A 25461-nucleotide genomic window follows, 5' to 3' on the forward strand; every position below is an offset into this window, starting at 1 on the left:
TTATAAAATGTTTAGGCCTTTACAGTCCCAGTCATACATAACTATTAGCTTGATTACTATTGGAGAATTACATTTAAAGGGCTCACATTACACTATTTTGTGATCTGATATAATGCTGTTTTCTCATCACAAACAGACGTGGAGTTGTGTTTTGTTTCATTCACACATGTTTAACACACAAACCCTGCATATTTAGACTAAGTTCTTCTCTCAGACTAAAAATAATGTCATGTGGTAATACAGGAAGTGCTCCACAAAAACCTTCACATCTTCCACTGAACTAAAAGAAGCTTGAAAACTACCGCTTCATGACATCACAAGGTGGAACAGAGCATTTTGACCTTTAAACAGACTAATAATAAAGGATTACTCAAACATGTGTGAATGAAAAACACAACTCCATGTTTGTTTTTGAGGAGGTAACAACATTAAATCATGACTTGAAGCTCACAAGAGTCAATTTAGCATAATATATGATCTTTAAATCACCTTTTGTTGCTTTTAGGCTCATAATGTAACTAATAAATACATTTTGTGATTTTGGATTAAATTTACAAGCAGTAATCTACTCCATCAATGAGTCAAGTATTTAGTCAAGTTTCATATTTATTTAGAAAATATGTTCAAAGATGCGTCTCAACAGAACATTCTGAAAAATACTCAATTCAAGAAATATCAATGATACAGTACAGCATATAGTACATAAAACAATCATTAAAGCAACACCAAGTCACTCATTTCAATGTAAAAATAAAATAAAAACAAAAAAAAACATTGATATATTGGAGTTGATGTTATCAACATTCCCTGGGGGTGTGATGCTAACTGTAGGCACTGCTCCGTCTGAAGCTCTGTTACTCAAGTTAGACTTTAATCTGAGCTTTGTTTTAATAAATTGTGACCATAAAGAACTGATTTAGCTGCAGCTATAACAGGTGAGCTGATGTGTATTATTAATATGCTAGCTAGCGTTAGCCCACAGTTTTTCAGTCTCTTACTTTTTTTGTTGAAAATCAAACTAAACAGGACCATGAACGCTTGAATTGATCACAGGTGCCTGAAAATGTGTTGTTAATGTGTTTTTTCTTTTGTTTTGGCAGTGTTTGCAAATATGTGCATTGTGTCAACATGGACACGGCTGAACATTCCACCATAGACATACATGTAGCACACACCCCCAGACTGACATCACTGCAAAATATCAGTTATTCTCCCATTGTCAAAGTCAACTTGCACCAGCTACAGAATTTAAATTCAAACCTTTTTGTTTTTGTTTTTAAAGGTACACTAAGTAACTTTCTGGAGGCGGCACATCACCTGCATGTTTCCATGGAAACTGAAAGTTAAGCCATAAAGAACATTCTCTATGGAAATGGATAACTTTAATGCCATAGTGTGGAAAATTATAGCAAGAAGAACAACATTTCCATGGAAACAAGCAGGAGGTCCTCCTCCTGGCCAAATAAAAGTCAGGTCTGTGGAGATGCAAGCCCGCTCAGAGTAAAGATGCATGTTTCATAATATTTTTCAGTGCAATAAAAACAACCAGTCTATTTTTTGGCCAAAAAGTTACATAGTGTAGCTTTAAGTGTATGCCATGTGACTGAATTGTATTGTACATAATGAGAATGTTGATTATAAGAACCAAATACTTATTACATAAGTACAGGCTCAAACTTATTTTTAAGGCTAATTATATGTGGTTTAGTAAAGCTAGGAGCCTCAGTCCTGCCGTGCTTATTGCATTCTAATTATCAATAACACATTGATATCCCTCTTAACAGTATTAAGTATTATCATTTGGGGAACAATAATCAATACTGGGGCATTGTAGACACATGACAGAAAATACCGATGAGAACCAAAACATTGGCACATGTCGAAAATATAACATTTTTAATGCAAAAGATACTACATATTATAACTGCAATAATCACACTTAAATGCCAGAATTTACAATATTAATCTGGATTTGATTACATTTTAGAAGAATTTTGAACTTAGAAATAACTGTTCTTCTAAAATTATCCTCCTTAAGGTTTTCATTTTCTAATTTTCAAACACAATTTGCACCAGATCCAGTTAAATATTTGGAATTCCTGACATTATAAATAAATTGTTCATCTCACACCAAAATGACATCTTTCTGTGCGATGGATTTGAACGAGTCTAAAGTGTAGGTAGTAACCAGTGCGCGTGGTGAATGAGCCTCTTTGTACAATAGAACCACACGTTACGGAAGCACGACAAAGCAAAAATCACGGTGAAGCCACAAATGTCACTAAAATCAGTCTATAAAGTTAAATGACGTCATTTCCAGGTCCTTCCTAGTTTTGTTTTTGTTCCTTATTCAGCAAACAGGAGACAGTTAATTATCTTTCAAAAATACTTTACCAAAAAATTTATGAAATATGTAAATAATGTAGTAATAATCTACCACAATATAAGTTTACCAGTGTGTATTTTTCTCTAACTGCTGGTCACTGCTAAGGTTAGCTTAGCCTAGCCTAGCCTAGCCTAGCTTCTTACTTCAACCTCCCTCATACATTTCACAGTTAGAAACATAGATCTGTGTTTATAACCTTGCTAGTTTTAAACAAATGATTTATTTATTTTTTTTACTGTGAGATGTGATGTCCCTAAAAAAAGAGAAAATTGTAAAAATTAGCACAAAATATGATTAGCAGTGTGTATATCTCTCTAACTACTAACGTTAGCTTAGCCTAGCCTAGCCTAGCCTAGCTACTTCAACTTCCTTTGTGCACTTTCTGTGATTTATTACCATAGATTTATGCTTATAATCTTGCTAGTTTTAAGCAACTGAAATCATTTTTTAAGTGAGATATAATGTCGCAAAAAAATTTGTAAATTGTAAAAATAGCACACTATAAGATTACCAGTGTGTATATCTCTAACTGCTGGTCACTGCTAATTAGCCTAGCCTAGCTTCTTATTTCAACCTCCCTTCTTGTACACTTTTTGTCATTTATAACCATAGATCCACGTTTATAACCTTTATACATTTTAAACAACTGAAATCTTTTTTTAATGTGAGAGGTGTTGTCACTAAAAAAAAGAAGAAATTGTAAAAATGTTTATTGTTTTAAATATAGCTGATGGACCTGGAAGTGGCATCACACTTAAATCTCTACGTTTGTGTGCACCTGTAAATATCTAAAAGTACAATATCTTGTAAAAAATAGTGCAGTTGGTTGAATGTTATCTTTTCTGTGATGTTTGAATGGATTGATTTTTAAACACACGATGTTTAAAGTGAGACTAAACACCTAAACTCTACCCGTAAATGCGTTTTAAACAGAGCGGCTAAACTAGGCAGTGCCAGCGAACAGTGTAATAATTTTGAACTGATCCAGCTTTTTCAGATCCGATACTGATTCGATACTACAGCTTTACACATTTGCCAATGCCCGATATCAACAGATACCAGAGCAGAGACTGAAAACAGAATTTATTTCTTTAAAACAAAGTAAAATTTCCCAGAATTGATCCAAATGTGTAATTTATCTCTCAAGTAACCACAGAATAGCTTTGTATCAATAAAAATTAAAACATGCTGAGACTTTTTGGGCCAATTACAATCAGTAAATAGTCAAATTACTTATTGTCCAACTAGAATATCTGCAGATCCCATATTTGGAAGCCAATATCTGATCTAGCAAAAGTTTCAGAATCAGCACCGATATCTGATACCTGTAGGGGATTCGTGCATCCCTACTAACAGGTAAATAGACTGCAACTCTGACCTCACAGTTTGTATCATAAATGCCAAAATTTACACAAAATTTAAAAAAGAAAGCTGCAAATTTACCCAGTTTGCACTAAAGTAGCCAAGAAAAGACTAGGACCAGTAGGTGATGCTATTAAAACACCATATACATGATGTAGTAGCTGGGAAAAAAATGACTTTATGTGTGTTTATTTCCAATTTAAGGGTGAGATCGACAAAATGGTGAGGGCAACTTTGTGAGCCAAGATGATCCTAGAAGAGGATTTTTGTCACTATGACTCTAAACTCTAAATGTGTCTTGTGAAAACCAATCTTTTAAAAATCCAACTATACAACGTGGATGTCGAATTTCACAATTTCACAATCATTACATTGTGGAAAAATTGCTGGTATTGTTGCAAATAAATATGCAACTCAATAGAAAAGAGAATTCAAGTATCATGACATTATTTTAGTCATGGATTTTTTTTTTCTAGTTTTTTAATCCTCATCTTGTCCTTTTTACTGAAGGCTGTCCCAGGCTGGTGTAAGGAACTCGATACACAATACCGATTCCAAAACCATGATGAGAATACAATAGAATGGGATTTTCAACATAAAATTTGAGTACTTTCTCTTATGTTACCATGTGGTCTTACATCTGTGTAATCCCTCAGTGGTCCAGGTAGGTTCCACAGTGGTCCATGGGCGTAAACTAGTCTATGTGCTCTTATACTTGTTCTGATACAGCTCAAGATCATTCTAAAGCTATTCAGGAAAGGCTCATTTTTGTCCTGTAAGCATCGATTAATATCTGATTTTCGATACTTTTGACGACCCTACAGGACAGTGAGGGGCAGGCGGGCTCAGGGTTAATCTCTGGCTCAGGTTTAATCAGGAGTTATCCGACGGTATGTGCTCCTCGAAGCCCTCGCTCTCCCTCACCAGCGCCCTCTCCAGGATGACGCGGCCCTCCTTGTAGCGCTGGCTATCCTCGGTGGCGAACTCGTAGATCCAGCCCAGTTTGCTGTTGCAGTTCTTACAGCTGACGTCGCGCACCATGTGGCGGCCGGTGAGCATCACGCGGTCCTGCACCTCGCTGTACTGCAGATTCACCACCTGGACACAAGAGGGCGAACAGATGCGCAAGAAGCAACAGAGCACGTGTCTATGTTTAATGATCCTATGTTACGCAAAACTGATTCCTGTGAGCTTTAAGTCATGTTAGAATGCTGTTACCTCCTCAAAAACAGACCTGGAGTTGTGTTTTGTTTCATTCACACACTGAGTAACCTTTTACTAATTGTCTGTCTACATCTCCAAAGCTCAAAATCTGTCTGTTTGCGAGAAGAATTCTGCCTAAATATGTAGGGTTTATGTGTTAAACCAGGGGTCTCCAACCTTTTTCCTCCAGTGAGCTACCTTTACAAAACAAAAATGCCAGAGACGTAATCATTTTAGTGGCCGCAAATAACTGAGACAATTATAAGAAAGAGGGCAAGCCTTTGGATACAGTTAGATGCCTATAAAACAGGGGTCTTAAACCTTTTTCCTTGGGTGACCTACAATATAAACCATTATTTATTTATGAGTGCACAAAGTCAGGCAACAAAATGATAGATACAATAATAACAGGTATTTAATTCATCAAGTTTTAGTTATTCAGAATACATATATTTCAGAAATCCTTTGGTGAGCTGCTTTGAAGAGGATGGAGAGCTACTGGTAGAACTCGAGATACAGGTTAGAAACCCCAGTGTTAAACAAAACACAACTCCAGGTATGTTTGTGATGAGGAAACAACATTATAACATAGATCATAAAACAGAATAATAATAATTCAAGAAAACATATTGTGCTTGTGTCTGCTCTATAGTTATAATCTATGACACCCGTGGATCATTATGCTATAATTTGGACATTTTAAATCAACGATATAAAAGAATGAGAACTTCGCACATCAATTACATGAGATGGGTGTGTTGGAGGAGAGGGAGCAGCCCTAGAGCATAGAGAAAATTCCTACACACCTTCTTACTTGCAAATTGTGAGATTTATTAAGACAAACCGAGCAATGTTTCAGCACTAGGCCTTCGTCAGGCAAAAAAAAAACAAAGAATGCCAGAATGTTGCACAGTTTGTCCTAATAAATCTCACAATTTGCAAATAAAACAGTGCGCAGGATTTTTCTCTATGTTCTAGGACATTTTTAATTACAATATTTATCTCAAACAACTTAATAAAAGAAACAAGTCTGCGGATTTCCGTGTCAGAAAACTGTGGTGCCCAGTTGGAGATAACGTTGCCGTAGACATCAACAAAAAGCCACATGCTGCAGATCATGGGCAAACAAGGGATTTTGTTTTCATTTTTTAACCAAAATGACTACACAACGCTGCTGAATCCTACACATATCATCTCTTAAAAAAATTAAGTTGTAGAACGCAGTAAGTACAGAGAGTGGGTGTGTACTGGTGGTGGTGAAATCTTCTGACACACAGGGACATTTCAGCACATGTTCGCAGGGATCTAAACCTCATATCCACACCAGTCCTATGTAAAGTTATGTCTGTGTGGTGTAATACCTTGTTGAAGAGAAAGGCTCTGCCCGTAGCCCCGGTGAAGCGTGTGGAGATGAGCTCGGAGCGGTTGGTCAGGATGGTGTCACAGTTGGCACAGGAGAACAGACGCGTGCCTCCGATGTGGTCCAAGAAGATCCGACCCATGGTTAGACTGATCAGAACAAACTAGGAGATAGAAACAACATGGCATTATTCTAAAAGAGAAAGGAGTAAACTGCTTACAAATCCCATGGCCACTATGGAACCCACATAGACGACTAAGTGATTACACAGATATTAGACCACATGGTAATTGAAAAGAAAGTACTATAATTTAATGTTGATCATAGTACATTTTATCCTAGAAATTATAGTATCATGACAACACTAATCTAGAGGGTATTAACATATCAAAAAACAATGCACTGGAACAGATAATAAAGTAAAGTTAAACAATTTTCTCTGAACAGTTTACAAAAGCACTTCTTGTTCCTGTCATGAGACCGAGTGACAGTAGGGGGCAGGTGAGCTTTAAAAGCGTTTAAAGCCCTTTGCCAAAACACTGACTTTAAGACTAAACATATTAGTAACTACAATGATCCTTCTTTATTGTTCGATCACGCGTGTTTTTAGTGTATAACATGACTGTTCGTGTGGGGTTTACTCGTCGAATAAAGCGCCGCAGTGCGCTAGCTCTGGGGCTAAGTGGTAAAACAAGACTGTCAGGCTGTGGAGAAGAAAGGAGCGAAATGAATCAAAAACACTTGTGTTTAAACGAGGATCTGCCCTGATCAGACTCAACACACGCCCAGGACGCGGACATAACAGTGTCACTGATGCAGCTCGTACACAGAGTTACCTGTGGTTCGCTGTGTGATCGTCGTGTCTTTTTGTTGTTCCTCTCAGCTGTGCTCAGACTGTTGTGTATCTGCGCTGCGCCGTCAACATCCGCTTACGTCACGTACGTGCTCACCGCGCGCACTCACGTCTGCTCCGCTGTGAAACTGCAGTGTTTGTGTTTTAGATGTTGGTTTGTGTTTATTTGTGTCTCTGTTCACCTTTTAAAAAGTAATTTGGTATTCTTTAACGTCATTTGGAAGCCTTTTTGGAAAGAATGCATCACATTTATTTGTGTAATACTCACTTATTAACCCATTTAATGCTAATTAGAACAAATAAACGAGCATTTAAGTAAATTGCCGACACCGCCCGAGTGTGTCAGTATTGTGTCCCAGTTCTGAATTAAGAAAATCTGCCCGTCTAACTAGGCACATATCTTACTTTCAATGTAAGTGTGTAATGTTATTAAAGTGTTCTTGTAATGTACAAAATGCCATGATATTTACTGTTATTGTTTTACAGCCATGAGACATGATGCCAGGCTTCCTGGATACCACAGGCTTCCTGGATACCACAGGCTTCAGAGAGTCCTTCTCACATAGTAAGAAAAAAAAACCTTTACTCTCTGAGTACTTCTTAACTTGTTGAAATTAAGCAGTTTACATTGTTGATTATTACCATTATATTATGATGTTTTATTAATATTAATGTCTTGAAAATCTTCCAAAATATGGCCACAATATTGTTTCTACCATTTAGTTTACAATATGGTCTTGAAAACTCGATTTTGCAAAACAGGTCTGCTTTAAAAATATTACCACCACAAACATCTTCATAATCAATAGCCCTGGTGATCGTGGTTGAGAAACACTGAAGTAACATGAGGCCCGAGGGCCCACTGCTCTCCTCCTCTTATCTGAGGTCATTATCAGGTGACCATCTCCACTCTGACCTATCTGTTAAAGGATACAATGCCTTCTGCGGGTTATATCAGGACCGAGCTCCGACACTGTCCTGATGCCAAGGGTTAAGTTTATCTGTGGGGCAGAGCAAGGACAAGGCCATAAAATCGTCCATCTGACATTAACATATCAGCCGTCATGTAAACAATCTGACCCAATCACCCCATGATTGTAATAATGATTGCATGTTGTAAAGTTATGTAATTATACTGGACCAGAGGCATCTCCAAGTCTAGCCCAAACTTAGTCTGGTGTCCAGACTGGTGAGCTCTGTTTATCTGTTTATTTATTTATTTGACAATGATACTGCACAATAAATGAATTGCACAGAGCAGATTTAGTGTAGTCCCTGGGCAAGTGACATCAGGTAACAGTGGGCAGATACTTCATAAAATGGCCCATGTAATATTTAAAATACAGTTGTGTATTTTTGGCAGATTATCTAAGGGTAATTTTTCTAACAAACATTGTGATTACGATTGTATTTGTGATTTATTGAGGATTCTGTACAAAGTTTTAAACACATTTCTAAACAGAACACTTACAGATGAGAGCCACATTGCCAAAGGAGTGTGGACACATTCACATTGTTTACATAGAATAATACAAATTAAATGTATATAATTATGTATATATATTTTTTTCAAATTAAAAGTGCCTTAAGTAACTTTTCTGGTGGATGGCCTGCTGTGTTATTGATTTTGCTTAAAATATTCCACAATTTGGTATTAGACATGTTATTATTCATTCAGCCTCTGGTGTTTGTGTTCTTCAAACTGCTCGTGATCTAGCTCCAGTCCAATGGCCACGAATATTCCATATAATTCAAAGTAGCAAGAGGTAGGTCTGTGCGATAATTACTCTATCGAATTATCGTTCAATAATTGACAGATGGAAAAGCAGTTTTTCTGGATCTGTATTTATCATTAGTACTTTTTCTTTGTACTATTGGGGACCTTTTTGTTACTTTTTTGTGCTACGAAAAGAGTTGAGCTGTGGAGGGTTGAATAAATAACTTCTATGACTCATTATAGAGACAAATAACTAATAATAACTGTTTCATTCTGCTGTTTATTTATTTATTTATTTTTTTGCAGTTTGTGTAGTTTAACAATATTACACCTTTAGAATAGTTTTGGGGGATAACTCTACTTCAGGGTTTTTGTGTCAGTGGCATAAATTAGTTTCAGTATTATTGTTTATTGTCTTAATTTTTAGGCCTATAGCGAGAGGGGCTCAGACAAGAAGCCTTTTTTTCCCTTAATAAATGAAGAGTTAAAGCATGAACACATCTGCTTGTCTCCATGGCGACAGATAAGTGTAATACCATACTGTGGAACTTTCCAGGCAAAGTAATAACACATACATGGAGACAAGTAGATGACGGACCAAATGGCCTTGATAGAACGTGGGTTTTGTTGCCTTGGCAAATTTAGCGTCCATTTCCTGAGAGAAGCAAGAGCAAAATTTGGATTGAAAATAATATAAAAAGCAGAGGACACAACCATTGATAATTTTCTATTTACCTCACGCCTATTACATTTGTTTTTGGTATTAGATAAAGTATAAATACAAAAATCCAAGTATTATCAAAGTATTAAAATGAAAATTCAAATAAAAAAAAGTCCAGCTTTCTGTTAGTTTGTCTAAGTTTTTGAGCAGAATTCAACTCTCAAATCATCGAAATGGACATTCTTTTTTATAAATTACCATTGCAATGATCTCACTAGTTCCTTATTTATATCTCATTGGACAGATCCTCCATGAGAAATGTTACACGGTGCAGCTTTAGCAAGAGGGGACAATACAACAGCTTCTACAGTTCTGAAAATTCCCGATCCTGTATCTCATGACCATGGAAAAAGCTGAAAAAAGTAAGTTTTAGTAAGTAAGTTTTTTATAAGTTTTTTATTTATATTTCGCTTTTCACAGACATTTGTCACAAAGATGTGAAAAAAAATGAAACTATGTCATATTTACTATAGTAGAAAAAGCTTTGTGTGTGGACTTAAGTAACCGGTTTTATTACGCCATAAATGTCACTAACCCTGCGTTTTTACTGATCTGTTGATTCGGAGATATAGATCAAAGAGACGTCATCCTACAGGCATTAAGGTTTTCCGCGCTGTTTGATTTGATGATTTCCAATAACAGTCTCCATGGGAAACCTACTCTATATATTCCCTCTGTTGTTGTTTTTTTTCTGTGTTTAAAACTTTGCCCGCCTTTGAGCTCCACGCCTCCCTCAGGTGCAGTGTCCTTTACAGACAGTGGACAGTCGACAGCTCTGTGCGAGGGGACAGACGGGACAGAAGACGCACTGTTTCATACTCTCACCGGACATCATGGACACCAGTGCTGCCCTTATACTCGTACTGCAAACGGTTCTGTGCGCTCAACTCGCAGGTAAGAATTACAAGTTTGTTCCATTTTTACACCTGTCTGGGAGCATGAACGTTTGAGAAATCTAACTTATACAGGAATTCTGCTGTTAGATACCACCTCACATACACAGAGAAGCAGTCTGGACACATTTCATTCATTTATATTACAAATAAAGTGATCAAAATGTACTTTCATGAGGCAGTCACCAGTGTAATATATTGCATTTTTAACAAGCAACATATGAACTAGCAATGTATAACTAATTGTTTTATCAAAGTAGCTTACCCTCCGTCTGGGATGCATTACTGCAAATGCAATGTTTTTAATTTGTACTTGGTATTGGACCTTGAGCTCTAGTGGAATGCTTGAAAAAAAAAGTGTAAGTTCAGGTAAAATACTTGTACATACAGTATATTTTATCCATGTGTTTTGTGTCCCACAGGAGCATCTGACATTCACAGACATGAGAGACAAACCCAGATCTCAGAGGTATCCATGTGTACTGAGCTTCATTCTTTGTAGAGTACGTAGTGCTGATAAACTCTGCTCTGTTTGACTGTTTTTTGCAGACCAACTATTATCAGTCGGTCGTATGCCCTCCGAAGCCTGCAGCCTTAGCCCCATCACTGTCAGGTATGCAGGTCGCACTAGGCAAGTAATAATGACGTATTCGGTATTGCACTAAATGTGATATAATAAAAAAAAATATAGCTATTGTGTTGATGTGGATACTGAGTGTGTTTATATATTTACATTAAGATTTTTTTTTTTTTTCTTGGTTTTGTTTCCGTGTAAACACAGTATCCTGGTTTCAGGATCCTGGACAAGCCAGTATCCCCGGTGTGACAAACTCTCACTGGGATATCCTGATAGTGTCCAGGATACTATGACATATAGACACAATTTCTTACTGTTAAATGTTAAAAGCTGTACTGAACATGTTCACTGAAATAACAAATACGGCAGGAGCATCTCTCTAAAAACTACTACCAGGACTTTTTAAGCAGGCCTATTATCATTTTATACTTTTAAATGAAATAAAGCAGTCTACTGTTTCATACAACCACCTTTTAACACTAGACTAACTTCAGCTCAATGAAATCAATATCACTTTATTTGTCTCAGAGGGACAATTTAAGCTGAGTGAGTGGCAAAATACTAGCCAGGCTGGTGCCATCTAGTGCCTCCGCTCAATTTCATTTGTCTTCAGCAACTAGGTCAGGAATCAGAATACACTAGACGTTTCGCAAAAACCCTGGAAATGCAAGTTTGCGCACCAGCCAATCAGCGAAGAGCCATATATTCTGTGTTGGCAACGATTCCCGAGATCAAGGATTTAAAGCCGGAACAAAGAGAATGATTGGTGAATTTTATCAAGGGGAAAGACATTATTGTCCTTCTTTCTACGGGATTTGGGAAAAGCTTAATATACCAGTTAGCCCCGTTGCATTATTTACGTCACAACCAAATAGCAGTAATTGGTTAAATAAAAAAGTACCCACCTACCATCGAGTGAACAAATTCTAACGCTGCGAGACGGTTTCACTTCATAGAAACCGTCTGATGGATCAGGCTATTAAAATGGGAAAGCTTATACAAGTCAACAGGTAGAGTCAGTTTGAGGAGAGTAGCAGCCCTCAGGACAAAAATGTTTATTATTGGTGATTGATTGTTCGCCATGCAGTATCTCAGGCAAAGCAATAACATCTCTATAGAAACCCGCAGAGAAGTTACACAGTGCAGCTTTAATCTTAAAACAATAGTACATGAGTGTTAATGTTCATGTCTGATTGTTTTGTGTTCAGTGCATTCTCTGTTTCCTGCTGACATATCGTCTGTGTACGCTGTGGGAGTACCGGCTTCACAAAGGTATAAATACACTAATATATGGACTACTATTATGTTAGCAGTATTCACTTACAAAGTTAATGTATTTTATTTAACTTTCTCTTTCTAGAAATGAAGCATTGAGAGTTATCAACAGACTAACAGGTAAATATGTCTGCAGTCACCAAGTGTATTCTAAATATTTAAAGAGGGGGTATCACACTTCTATGGGGTAGAAGTTTCAGTTTTGGTTTTGTTTCTCTGAGGGCCTGTTTACATGAGAATGTTTGCGGGTAAAAACGACAAAATATTTTATTGGAAGTGCCTTTCTTTTAGATGGTGAGGGCATTTCTGGGGCTTAAAAATGCAAAAATCTGAAACCACCCTCCAGAGTGGAAAAAGTTGAATACGCTCTGCCGTAGCATTTTCGTCTACACTGCCCAAGATGCAAAACTCTGGTCAGATGTGCTCATGTCGCGTACGCGTTTACGTCACATACATATAATACACAGAAACCTGACATGCATGCCCAATCGAATTCAACACTTTTGCGTCACTGTCTGCACGCATATTTCCTCCCTAAAACTCACATCTAAACGCGGAATAAAAAATGAAGACGCCACTTTTGCATCTTCTGTTCAGACCGTCATCAATATAAACATAGCCTTAGTATCCCCTTCCTTTGCTCCTTGAGCTAAGTCACTCCCCCTTCAGAGAGCTATAACATTCATCCCCCATATTGTTTTGCATCCTGGTCTCGTATATTCATAGAAAATTGTCGTGTCGGAGGATGGGTGACGTTGGCTTGTGGGCTGAGCATTGGACAGAATCATACTGCTAACGATAAGGAGGGTTTGAAAAGTGCGAGAGAGATCACTAGATTACTCAAACATGCATGGATGACATTTAAAATCTATTTACTGTAGCATTAAACATATACCACGCTAAGCAATAACATTAATGAATGAATGAATGTTTATTTGGACAGTAATGCGTAGAACATGTATAGAAAACATTAATACATAGATATAATACAAAAAGTAAATATTTCTTTTCTACAATAATAAACAAAAATAAATGTCACGTAGATTTTACTTGTGTCCAAAAAGGAGTAGGAACCCCACCCCTTTTTTCTACTGTTCCAAATTAATAAAGAACATATAGACTTCTCATTTCCTGTACAATATAAGCTATAATTACATATATACATATACACTAAGCACTAATTTCTTCAGCACAGTATTTTGAAATAATCCCTTTTTTTTACTGCACTTTTGAATACATGTATATTTGGAGTAAAATTTTTGTTCTATTTTCATGTTCTATTATTTCTACACCATAAACAGAGATAAAAATAAAACTCTTCCTTGTCGTTTGAGCATGAGGCAACATCTCCATGCAGAAAAGTTACACAATTCACCTTTAAACCATCCACTGCAGACATGTCACTTGCCATTGTGCGTTAGACCACAATGCATTTGAACAATACAGTTGTGTTCTACTTGACTTATCTTTAAGACTGTCGCTAAGAGCTGTAAAGATAAACCAATCATCCTGAGTCAGCACTTCAGCTCTCAACCATCAAAGTATGAATGACAATGTTTTTAACCCTTTATGTACTTTGATATCAAACAGAACTGCTGACCATGTTTAACCCGAATGTCCATGCACAAAATATGGAGCATTCTCCTGAACAAAGGTACATCTCAGGGTCTATAAATTTTTTTTTATAATGAATGATATTATAAAGTTATTGTCAAATATGTTAAACTTTTCATTTTAAAAGTGCTCGTTTTGTGTTTTTAGGACGCTCCCAGAAGAAGTTAAAGAAATCTCACTACATTTGGCACAAGTAAATACATATACATAAAGTTTGTACATAAATGTTATACTAGAAAATTTTATTACTGAGATAGGTGCCAAACTTCAAGCTTCTCTTGAGCGCATATTGTTCTTGTGTCCCTGAGCAAGACACTTTACAACTCATATGTGGCTGCTTGCAGTAGGAGAGGCATGAGGTGCAAAAATCCTACTTTGCTGATGAAAAAAAAGAGAGAAGGAATGAGAAACAGACATAGCTAGAGTGAGAATTTATCTTGCTGGTGGGTTAATTATAATGTTTGTTTTTTTCAAATCTAGGGCAGCCAGTGGAAGATTTGGCTGCTGTTTGTTCCAGCCAACTCCCTGTGTCCCTGTTCACCACATGTAAGTTACCCACTCACAGTCATTACGTAAAACAGTTTGGACACACCTTTTTTTAATTTATTTTCATGACTATTTACATTGTGGATTGTGGATATGAAAAATCAATGTAGTAGTATGGAATGTAGTAAAGAAAAAGTGTGAACTTCATGATAGATTTTAGAGTTCTTTTATTTGTTTATAAAGCTCTTAACGGTCCTATTTAATTAATAATTAATTTCCTGTTTAGTGCTATTTATTTATCTGATCAGCGTTTATCATATGAGCCTCTCGGACTCTCAGGTCCTAGTCTTCTTTTAACTGTCCCAAGAGTCCAAACTAAAACTCATTCATTCAAGTCATTCAGTTTTATGGGCCTCGTCTGTGGAATCTGTGGATCTGAAGTAAAATAATAATAATAATTTAATTTAAAACATGTAAAAGTTTCAATTAAAAGCTAAATTAAAAAGATACGTTTTGAGTTTATTTTTAAAAAATATAAACACTCTCAACTTAGTCTTAATCTAATTTTATCTCTTAATTATTTATTTATATGAGCTTTATGTTTTCGTTTTTTGTCTAAATTGCTGTAAATATGGAAGAAACAATGGGGTTTTTAATCGTTGTTATTTTTCTGTTGCTTGCGGAGCTAATATGATTAACTGAGATTCAGGAGCTGGACCACGCCTCAACCTCTATTGAAGCCAACCACAGTTTATCGCAACCACGCCTTAAATTACCCAGAATTATCCTTTTTATACGGCCTATCCCAACAACATTGTCCATGTCCGTGTCAGCGCTCTTGCCTTTCACCCATCCTTCAGTCTGAACACAGCATCTTCCAGGAGGGAGGGTTTTCCGATTCAGCTGGGTGACCATTTTGGATTGGAGATTATACCCCCACCCTGAATCTCCCCCCAGCCGTCACATCTATCCACTGTCAATAAATATCGTTATTGTATTCCATTGTTATGGCATGGTAGCCTGATTCCTCAAGCTGGGCTCACATCGTAGAAACTGACCTTGCAGCATTGGAATTAGTTTGCTTGACAGTAGGCGGGTACTTTTTATCATTTAAACAATCGCTGTTATTTGGTTGTGACGTATGTAATGCGCCGCTAACAGGGCTAACTCGTTAAGCTTTTCCCAAATTCTGTAGGAAGAAGGACAATAATGTCTTTCCCCTTGAAAAAATTCACCAAACATTCTCTTTGTTTGATCCTCGATCTCGGGAATCCTTGACAACACTGAATATATGATTCTTTGCTGATTGGCTGGTGCCCGAACTTGCACTTCTGGGGTTTTTGCAAACCATCTAGTGTATTCTGATTCCTGATCTCGTTGCTGGAGAGAAATGAACTTGAGCAGAGGCACTAGGTGGTGCCAGCCTGGCTAGTGGCGTGGTCTTCGCTAGTGAAAGTTTGATTGAAATAACTTGTGAAGATTTAAAATAGCCTTTACCCTTTGCTTTGATCACTGCTTTGGACACGTTTGTCATTCCACTAATGAATCCTGACATGGCCGAGCCGTGAAGTGAAAACCGTTTCAGGAGACGTCATCATGAATCTCACTGAGAAAAGGCCAAGAGTTTGTAGCTCTGTCGACAAAACAAAGGGTGGATACTTTGAGGGTTTGAATATAATCTAGAAAACATATGTAAAGTTATTTACCTTTTTGCTTTGCTACATAAATCCATACATGCTGCTTCATAAATTTGACATGTTCTGTATGTATCTAAACTGTATAGAGTAGTAAACAAAAAAAAACATTGAATGAGAGGGTGTGTCCAAACTTTTGACTGGTAGTAAATACTATAGCCTTATGTAATAGCCTTGTATGTATGTATGACCTGGCTAATGTGTTACCTGTGTGTGTGTTATTGTGTACAGGTTGATGCAGATGTTACGGCGTTGGTCCGGGAAGTGGAGGAAGCTCTTCAGTTCATGCACAATAAGGTGATGTCTGCATGTATTACAATTTCAAAAGTCTGTATCAATTAGTGAACTCCAAAAAAAGTGCTTAAAGTGCACTAAAGCATTGTTAAGATAATTATATAACAGTGTTTTAGTTTATATTGCGCTTTTTTCTATGTCATAATGTTGTTTCCTCATCACAAACAGACCTGGAGTTGTGTTTTGTTTCCTGCATATATAGAGTTCTTCTCTCAAACTGGACACAATCTGTTCCACCTTGTGATGTCATGTGGTAATACAGGAAGTGCTCCACTGTGTTTTTAAACTCCATACACCTTCAGCAAAATCGTTTCGACAATCTCAGCTTTGATGTTTTTGAGATAACAACATTATAACATGACTTAAAGTTCACAAGAATCAATTTTGTGTATTGTAGAACCTTTAAGATGTTACAAAAAATCTTGCCTCGTTTTTATTTTGATGAAGTTTGTACATTTTTTGGTAAATATTCATGATTACGTCTTCTTTATTTACAGTTTCACCGTTCGTTGGTCCATGTGGTGGTGTGGAGTGGACCTGATGACGACGGCAGGTTAGTTCTACAACAAACAAAATCACTTTTCATTAAGCAAACAAATCAGCACTGGTAGAAACATGATCTAAGCTTTATTACATAGTTAACGACTTCCATGTAATAATAAAATACGTACTTTCAGCTCCTGTGAATGCCCCCGGAATGAGAACTTAAACCAGAGGTTGTATCGAGCTACACTTCTCCAAACACTACAGGTACAACGGGATTTTGAAATAAATATAACCAGAGAGATCAGACAAAAAAATGAATACAGATAAAGTGCATATGACAAGTTTTTGTGTAATTCTGACTTGGTTTGGTGATGATAGCAGCTGTGTTAAATATTTATCATAGTTAAGTAACATTTATGGAAAAAAGATGAGAAGAAAAGTACAAAAAATGACAGGAAGTATTTAAAAGTAAAACTGAATCCCTCTATCTATGTCATCAACACAGAAAATGCCATCCAAAATACAAAGACAATTTATGCTCGAGTTTTCTAACATTTTAAAGATCCATAAAGTAGAGGTGTTGTCATTTATTTGTATTAATTTGATCAACTTCCTGTGTCCAACCAGGAAGTAAAATTATAAACACTAAAATTAAAACACTTAAAAAATTATGTTAACTATGTTTTTGGGAAGAGAATAATCTAATTTGTCATGTGCACTTTAAAGATCCTATATTACACAAAATTGACACCTGTGAGCTTTAGGCTGTTAGAATCCTGTTACCTCCTCAAAAATATTTTAAATTTTTATTATTTTTTTTCCAATCCAGTCCAATTTCATTTGTATAGCACATTTTATAAACAAAACAGTTTCCAAAGTGCTTCACATAGCAAAGTAAAACATTTTACCTTAAAAAAAAAAATCAGCAGAATCATGTTTCAACCATAAGGAAACAAATAGAATAAATAAATAAAATAATAAAAATAAAATCAATGCATAAAAGCAGTACTAAAAAAAAAATAAATAAATAAATAAATAAATAAAATGAAAGACACTGAGGACCACACACCTCATGCAGTATTAAAAGCCAGAGAATAAAAGTGGGTCTTCAGACGAGACTTAAAACACTCCACCGTGGGGGCTGTTTGTATATTTTTTTATTCAATATGTTCATACACACAACAAGATACGGGGCTGATATGCAGACAAAACCAAGTATACTTAAGCAAATAAGAGGAATTGTAACATAAGACGTAGGGGAGAGTGATACTGTTATTTCCTATAGATATTGTATGTTTTAATAGCGTTTTTGTTTTTGTATTTTGTTCCTCCTCAAAAACTTACCTGTTTTGATTGTTGTGTTTTGTTTCATTCACACATGTTTAATGAGTAATCCTTTTTTATTAGTCCGTCTACATCTCCAAATCTCAAAATGCTCTGTTCCACTTTGTGTCATGAAGCGGTAATTTTCAAGTCAACAGTTACTAACAATTCTTGACAAATGATTCTAGTGAAGGTGCATGGAGTTTAAAAATACAGTGGAGCACTTACTGTATTACCACATGATATCACAAGAACAGAGTGTTATCAGTTTGAGAGAAGAACTCAGCTAAAATATGCAAAGTTTGTGTGTTAAACTTGTGTAAATTAAACAAAGCACAACTCTAGGTCTGTTTGTGATGAGGAAACAACATTATAAATCCATTTCACACCCAGTATTTTTCACCCTTTCTCCTCAGGAATCATTAGAAACTATGATGGTGGACAAACAGTGGGACAGTGATGATTTCAGCGTGATCCTGCAGCCTCTCCCAGTCATCTCTGAGTCTGTAAGCGCTCATACACGCCGCATATCTGCACTTCCTCTATGACAATGCTATACTTAATCAGTTTTATGTTTTTATTGCACTTTCAATCATGGTTTTGTAGATCTCATTGACAGCTATAACATTCACGTGGGTTATTCTTTGTAGCTGCACGAGACTAACACATGTCTTTGATCTAAGCAGAGTTTAAAGCCCTATTGCGTAACTTGTTAGGAAATAGGCCACAATACGATACATATCTTGGTACACAGATCACGATACGATACTTATCTCGATACACAGGCCACGATACGATACATATCTCGATACATAGGCCATGATACGATACATATCACGATACACAGGCCACGATACGATACATATCTCGATACATAGGCCATGGTACAATACACATCTTGATACATAGGCCATGATACGATACATATCACGATACACAGGCCGCGATACGATACATATCTCGATACATAGGCCATGATACGATACATATCACGATACACAGACCGCGATACGATACATATCTCGATACTTAGGCCATGATATAATACATATCTTGATATATTGGCCACGATACGATACATATCTTGATACATAGACCATGAAACGATACATAGGCCACAATTCGATACATATCTCAATACACAGGCGATGATATAATACATATCTCGATACATTGGCCACGATACGATACATATCTTGATACATAGGCCATGAAACGATACATAGGCCACAATACAATGCATATCTCGATACACATGCCATGATACGATACATATCTCAATACGTAGGCCACGGTATGATACATATCTCGATACATAGGCCACGATACGATACGTACCTTGAGCTTTCAATTTGATATAATTCGATACGATATATATTTCAAGTCGATCCAATTCAGTACAGTAAAAAAGGTTCATGGGTGTGATACTAAAAGTCTTTGTTATACCACTTGTTGTGCAAACTTCATATGAAACACAAACATTTTAATCATCAAAACTGTCAAAATGTCAAATGTTTTGCATAAACCAGTTTTCTCTCTGAACAAACAATAAAACTATAGCACTGTAGCAAAATAACTTAGTAAAATATACCAAAAAATACTTTTTTAAATGATAGGTTATATCAATATTTCAATAGTTTTGCACACTCCTAGTCCATCACTGTGAGCAGGCTTGTCAAAAATATTGAAAATTAGATACTAATTGATTTATCAAGACTAGTATTAGAATCTTTTCATGATTGTGGTATCAAAATTGGTATCGAAGTAGTAGTAGTCTTTTCCTTAGCATCAAAATCAAATTCAAAATCTTGGTATCATGACAACAGTAATCTCTACAAACCTTATTTGATATTAATGATTTGCCTGATTGTTTCCTTGGAAATGTTGTTCCTTTGGCTGCAATATTACACACAGTGACTTATCTGTCTTCATAGAGCTGCTGGACCTGCGTGACTAAATTTTATCTGTAAATATATCTGCTTCCAGGTCAATTCGGTATCAGATGTAAACAACATAGCCATTCAGCTGTTGACTAATATGGTAAGTCTTTGTTTATGATATTTAGTACCTATTATATTTTAGAATACATCACACACAATTAACTTTGAACTGCATTTTGGTTATTGTTTACTTTTTATATGCAAGTTTGCAAACCGTTTTTCACGAGTATCTGTTTTACTGGTAGATGTTAGAATTTGATGATGGGGGCAAGAGCCAGTTTTCCCGGTTGATTACATTGTACTTTACCATGAAATATCTTGCTTGTGAACCTTAACTGTTAACAAGCATGAACCAAGTTTTAAGAAAATGTTACAGTAATATATTGGAAATTGTACATAATTATATTTAGTCACTAGCTATGCATTGTAATTTATTGGATATATTATAATTGTTGTAGTGTTGTGTAGTGTAATATACTATGGAACAGGACTGTATGAACTTATGTGTGAACTTTTTGTTATTATAATGCAACATTTTATTGTAAATTATGCCAATTTGGACCCCAGGAATAGTAGTCTTTACCCCAGTAAAGACTAAAGGGGATCCAATAAATAAATAAATAAATATCTAAAAGGTAAATTAAAAAATATTGAACCAGTGTCTAAACCAGGGATCTCCAACCTTTTGCGTTGGGTGAGCTACCTTTACAAAATGAAAACGCCGGAAAACCACTCCTTTTAGCATTTGCAAGAAATTAATCGATATAGGAGTGTTAGTGCTGCACAGTTAGATGCCTATAAAACCTAAAACCATTATCTATTCATTAGGACACAAAGTTCAAAATAACACATGATAACTGCGCAATGGTGCAACAATGGTTATTAATCAAATTTGAGTCATTCAGCGCAATACGTATCATTCAGAAGTCCCATGGCGAAATACTTGTAAGGGGGTGGGAGAGATACTGCAAAGTCCTGAGCTACAGGTTGGAAGAACTCACCGTATGACAATAGAAATCTGCATTTTTAACAATATTTATTTTAGCTGCCTGCCCCCCATCTGTGTTAAATAACTTTTGTCTACAGAACGTTGTGATGTCTTCTGAAACGCACCAATACAAATAACCCTTTGAGGACATTTTTTCCCATTCCAAAGATATAATATTTAGTTTTAAAGTGTTAATGTCCAAATTCTTCATTCCTCGTGTGAAAAGGAAACACAGGATTCACATTTTATTTAACTGATGCTGGAAATGACCCTTTGTTCCAGTCACGCTCAAGCAAATGTGTCATAATGTAGATATAAGAGCTACTTATCTGGCTTAGATTAGATACAAGATGTAAAGATTAACCAGATGCACTGCGGATAACTCCAACTATAAATTTGTCAGATGTCATTGAGTAATTCGAATGAAGCTTATTTTGAAAGAGCTCTCGTGCAATCCTGAATCAAAGCGATCAGGCAATAAAATACTAATCATTTATGGATCTCAGTGTAAAGTACACATGGCAGGTTTACATGTTTTTCTAATTACTGCTGTGTCTATGGTCAGTATTTATAACCGTTGTTGTTACACAGGTGTCAGTTACATTTATTTTTAGTGACATTTCACTTTTCAAAGTACTTTTCTAGCAGCATAGTTTCAGTAAAAGTTGTATTGCAGTAACTTTACTTGTATTTGAGTAAAAGTTCTGCTTCCTCTTCCCACTGCGAGTAAGTCTAAAATGACAAAAGCTTTATGTGACAGTATGAAAGGATTTTATCATTTGTGTTTTTTGTAGCTCCTTCAGATATGATTTAGTTTGTCTCATTTTTGTGTCTGTCCATTGAAAACATCAGATTTTGTGCATTATTTTGTTTAATTTCATGTCTTGTCCTTCAAATTACATTAACTATTTATAAATCAGATGGCACGTCTTGACATTTATTCTTTAAGTTACTCTTACTCGAATAATACTGTTTCAAATACTTTTTTTACTTTTACTTAAGTATTGTTGGACCAGTATTTTGTATTTCTGCTTGAGTAATATTATTTCGAAGTAACAGTGCTCTTACTTGCCACAATTTTTGGCTACTCTACCCACCTCTTATTCAAAATGGACGAACAATTTACTCTTTTCTGGCTGTTTAAGCCTTCATTTAACAAAATAACGGTGCTGTTGTTTGTTGTTTTTTTTGTCTAATCATCAACTTTTGTGCAATTTAAACAAGTTTTGGTCCTTGTTAACATTATGTCATGACTGCTGCCCGTGTCCAACCAGGAAGTAAAACGATAATTGCCACAAAAAAAAAAAAGTTTAACTTGTAATTGCAGTGTTGTGTTTTGTCTGTAATGATTTGCTAACCGTGCTGTTGCCTGGCGTTGTAGCTGCAGGTGCCGTCCGCTGCGGGGTCACAGGTCACGGTCACGGACGGCTCTTCCCTGCACTTCGTCTGTCCATCCCCGGTGAGACGCGCCGTTATCAGGCTACAAAGAGTGTTATTGTGTCATCAAGTCGAGTGGTTTGAGCTTGACTGTGACTGTGTTGTGCGCCTCCTGTAGGACCGGCCGTACCTGCGCACACAGATAAACTCACCTGTCCAGAAGGAGCAGAGGGCTCATGGCGCTGCACCTGTCGCTGTGGATCCGGTATGTTTATGGTTTGTCTTCTGCATTTGACTCATCCTTTAGTGCCGCTGTTGGGCCATCTCTAGATCTTGAGCTGGCCTTGGTCAAATTTAGCTGTAGGATTTGACCTAATTGTGCATGTTTTGGGTTGATGCTCTGTAAAATCTAATAAGTAGACCTTACTTGAAAAAATCTAAGAAACTGATTGCCTTGAAAAACTTGATGAGTGGATTGTCAATCTAAAGCTGAGTTTACAAGTAATTCCTCAGTGTAGTGTACCGTAAATTCCTCTTTCATCTAACTAGGCACATCAAGTTTAGTGAACTTTAGTTTTCATTCATGGAACTCATGTTGTGAAGCTGTGCCAACTAATCAGTCAGTTCCTCAAATCTGAAATATGTAGTAACCTTCACTTTAAGAGTAAGTTAATCTTACTTGAAAAAATCTAGGAAACCAATTGCCTTGAACTGAGCAAGTAAATATTACTTATACACACAAGTTAGAGTAAAAACAGGTTCAATTCAGTTCTATTCAATACACTAATGCCATTTAGATCTGCATAAGGTACACAAGAAGTTGAATATTTATTAGTCGCAGCTCCACACTCTGTGGAGAGGCGAGCTCACTCATTGTAGGAGCGTGTTTTTTACAGTATTTTTGAGCGGTAAAACACCTGTAATTGAATAAAGATACAAGATGATGAGTTTGGTGAGTTTAATGCCATACTGTGAAACGTTTTGGGCACAGCAATATTATCTCCATGGAAACAAGTTTGTGGCGGACGCTCAACAAGAAAAGTTACACAGTGTTACACATTTGTATGTGTATTTAAGTGTGCCTCCACCCATAGTTATCTTATTCATAACACCTGAAACTTTATTCCTTTTTTCCACTTTTTTTTAGGATTATGGGACAGAGATTCCCTGCACATACCGCAGTCCCTCTCCAACTCCACCCACCTCAGGTAAATGCCCACTCATCCACACTTCCACATGTTTGCTTCTTTGGTTTTTTTTTTGTGTCTTCATCACTTTTGACGTTACTGACTGTGTCTCCAGTGCACATGGTCAGACCTGCAGATGTCAAAGTGGTCGCTGCTGTCGGAGACTCGATCACGGTGAGATTCAAATAGAAATACTCACGGCAAATGTAAAAATATGAGGAAAATATCTCACGAAAAATGCACAATCTAGCAATTTTGTCTGATGACTAACTTTTTCACAGAGAACAACACACTATTTTCACACATGCACATCTGTGATCACTGTTATGCTCTATGTAAATGTCATGTATGTGTCTGAATTTGTGATGTCTGATGTAATCTTATCCCATCACTAATAGCTAAAAAGAAATATTGAGATAAATGGTAATATTGAAAATACTTTATGCCACTGATATAAAGGCCTGAGGAGCAGAATGAACCAATAATTAGCCATAGAAGTGATCTAAAGTGCTTATAAAATTGCGTTAAAAAGTACTTTGAGTAGTATTTTTTGAAGTTGTAGTGTATTGTAGAACAGTATACTTGTTTGAATGACATCTAAAACCTCTTCTGGCGTGTTTTTCATGAGGGAACAATGTTAAAACATGATAGAAACCTCCAAAAGTCAATGTTTCTCTCTTGTCATATCATGTAACAGCACTTACAATAGTACATGACCAGTGCACCGGTTATATTTTTACCAGGCGGCCAATGGTGTGGGTGCAAAGAACGACAATATTCTGTTGGTGCAAACTCAGTACAGGGGGCTGTCATGGAGGTAAGCAAACTTCACTCTGCTTCATCTCAATTTCAGCTGAGAGTCCCAAGTGTGTTTCTGTGTTTTTCAGCATTGGTGGTGATGGAAACATCAGCACCGTCACAACCCTGCCCAGTATGTAGCTTTTCTCTTCCCATGATAAACCCTACGGCAGCAAAATGTTCCAAATGTTCCGAAATGGAGGCAACATTTAGTATAGGCCAGGCTGTAATACAGTTTCATTGATTTACACACATCAGATTTACTAAGGAGTTTATGTATTTATAACAAAAATAAGCAACCATTTTGAATTCCCAGTGTCAACATTTCAACAGCACAGCATTAGATGTTTACATTTCCAAAGAAACAAACAAGTGATGCAACAAGGCCAAGTTACAGGTCAGATCTGTGGAGAGGTGACTATGCTGACAAAGAGAATGTATGTTTTTAAGATATTTTTGAGCAGTAAAAATACCGGTGATTTACTTAACATGAGATATGTCAAACTGTGGAGCACTTCCGGCAAAGCAGGAACTAACAACTCCATGGAGACAATTAGGTAGCGGACTCCCTACCTGAAAAGTTGCATAGTGTACCTTTAAATTATGGACCAAAGTTTTCTAGCCAAAATTGTATTTGAGTTTGGCAAAACTTATAATGTGTAGTTAAGTATGTAACAACATTTCTGTCAATATTTGATAAGTAAATATGTGTCTACCATAACTAGGGATGTAACAATATCCAAATCTCTCAGTACGATATTATGACGATATGCATCTCATGGTACGATATTTATTGCAATATTTTGGAGAGGCTGATATAATTGTAGAGAGGAGGCTTTTTTACTTTTAAAATACCCTGACAAGAGTTTGGTGTGAATTATTTCCGTCATAATCCCAAGAATTGAACTAAAAAACATATTACTTCAT

General features: G+C 36.4%; 2 protein-coding genes across 2 annotated transcripts in view; one reads left to right on the forward strand and one right to left on the reverse strand.

Annotated features, from left to right (window-relative positions):
* Positions 1-588: 588 nt before the first annotated feature.
* LOC110153656 (yippee-like 5) lies at positions 589-7228 on the reverse strand. Its single transcript, XM_020917567.2, has 3 exons — positions 7148-7228; positions 6313-6474; positions 589-4846 (listed from the first exon to the last, which is right to left on the reverse strand). Exons 2-3 carry the CDS (start codon positions 6451-6453, stop codon positions 4622-4624), a joined length of 366 nt encoding a protein of 121 aa, XP_020773226.1. The 5' UTR covers positions 6454-6474; positions 7148-7228; the 3' UTR covers positions 589-4621.
* Positions 7229-13948: 6720 nt separating this feature from the next.
* Positions 13949-25461, forward strand: part of LOC110153648 (phospholipase B1, membrane-associated) — a 34043-nt gene continuing 22530 nt past the window's right edge. Inside the window, 14 exon segments of the mRNA XM_055160778.1 lie at positions 13949-14001; positions 14109-14154; positions 14442-14507; positions 16373-16438; positions 16933-16988; positions 17113-17185; positions 18661-18750; positions 20231-20284; positions 22554-22631; positions 22728-22814; positions 23697-23757; positions 23852-23910; positions 24480-24553; positions 24624-24667. Coding sequence (XP_055016753.1) covers positions 13949-14001; positions 14109-14154; positions 14442-14507; positions 16373-16438; positions 16933-16988; positions 17113-17185; positions 18661-18750; positions 20231-20284; positions 22554-22631; positions 22728-22814; positions 23697-23757; positions 23852-23910; positions 24480-24553; positions 24624-24667 — 907 coding nt within the window.

The sequence above is a fragment of the Boleophthalmus pectinirostris genome, unplaced genomic scaffold (assembly GCF_026225935.1).
Source record: "Boleophthalmus pectinirostris isolate CB_2022bp ecotype Guang Dong unplaced genomic scaffold, ASM2622593v1 HiC_scaffold_10, whole genome shotgun sequence".
NCBI classification, from domain to species: Eukaryota; Metazoa; Chordata; class Actinopteri; order Gobiiformes; family Gobiidae; genus Boleophthalmus; species Boleophthalmus pectinirostris.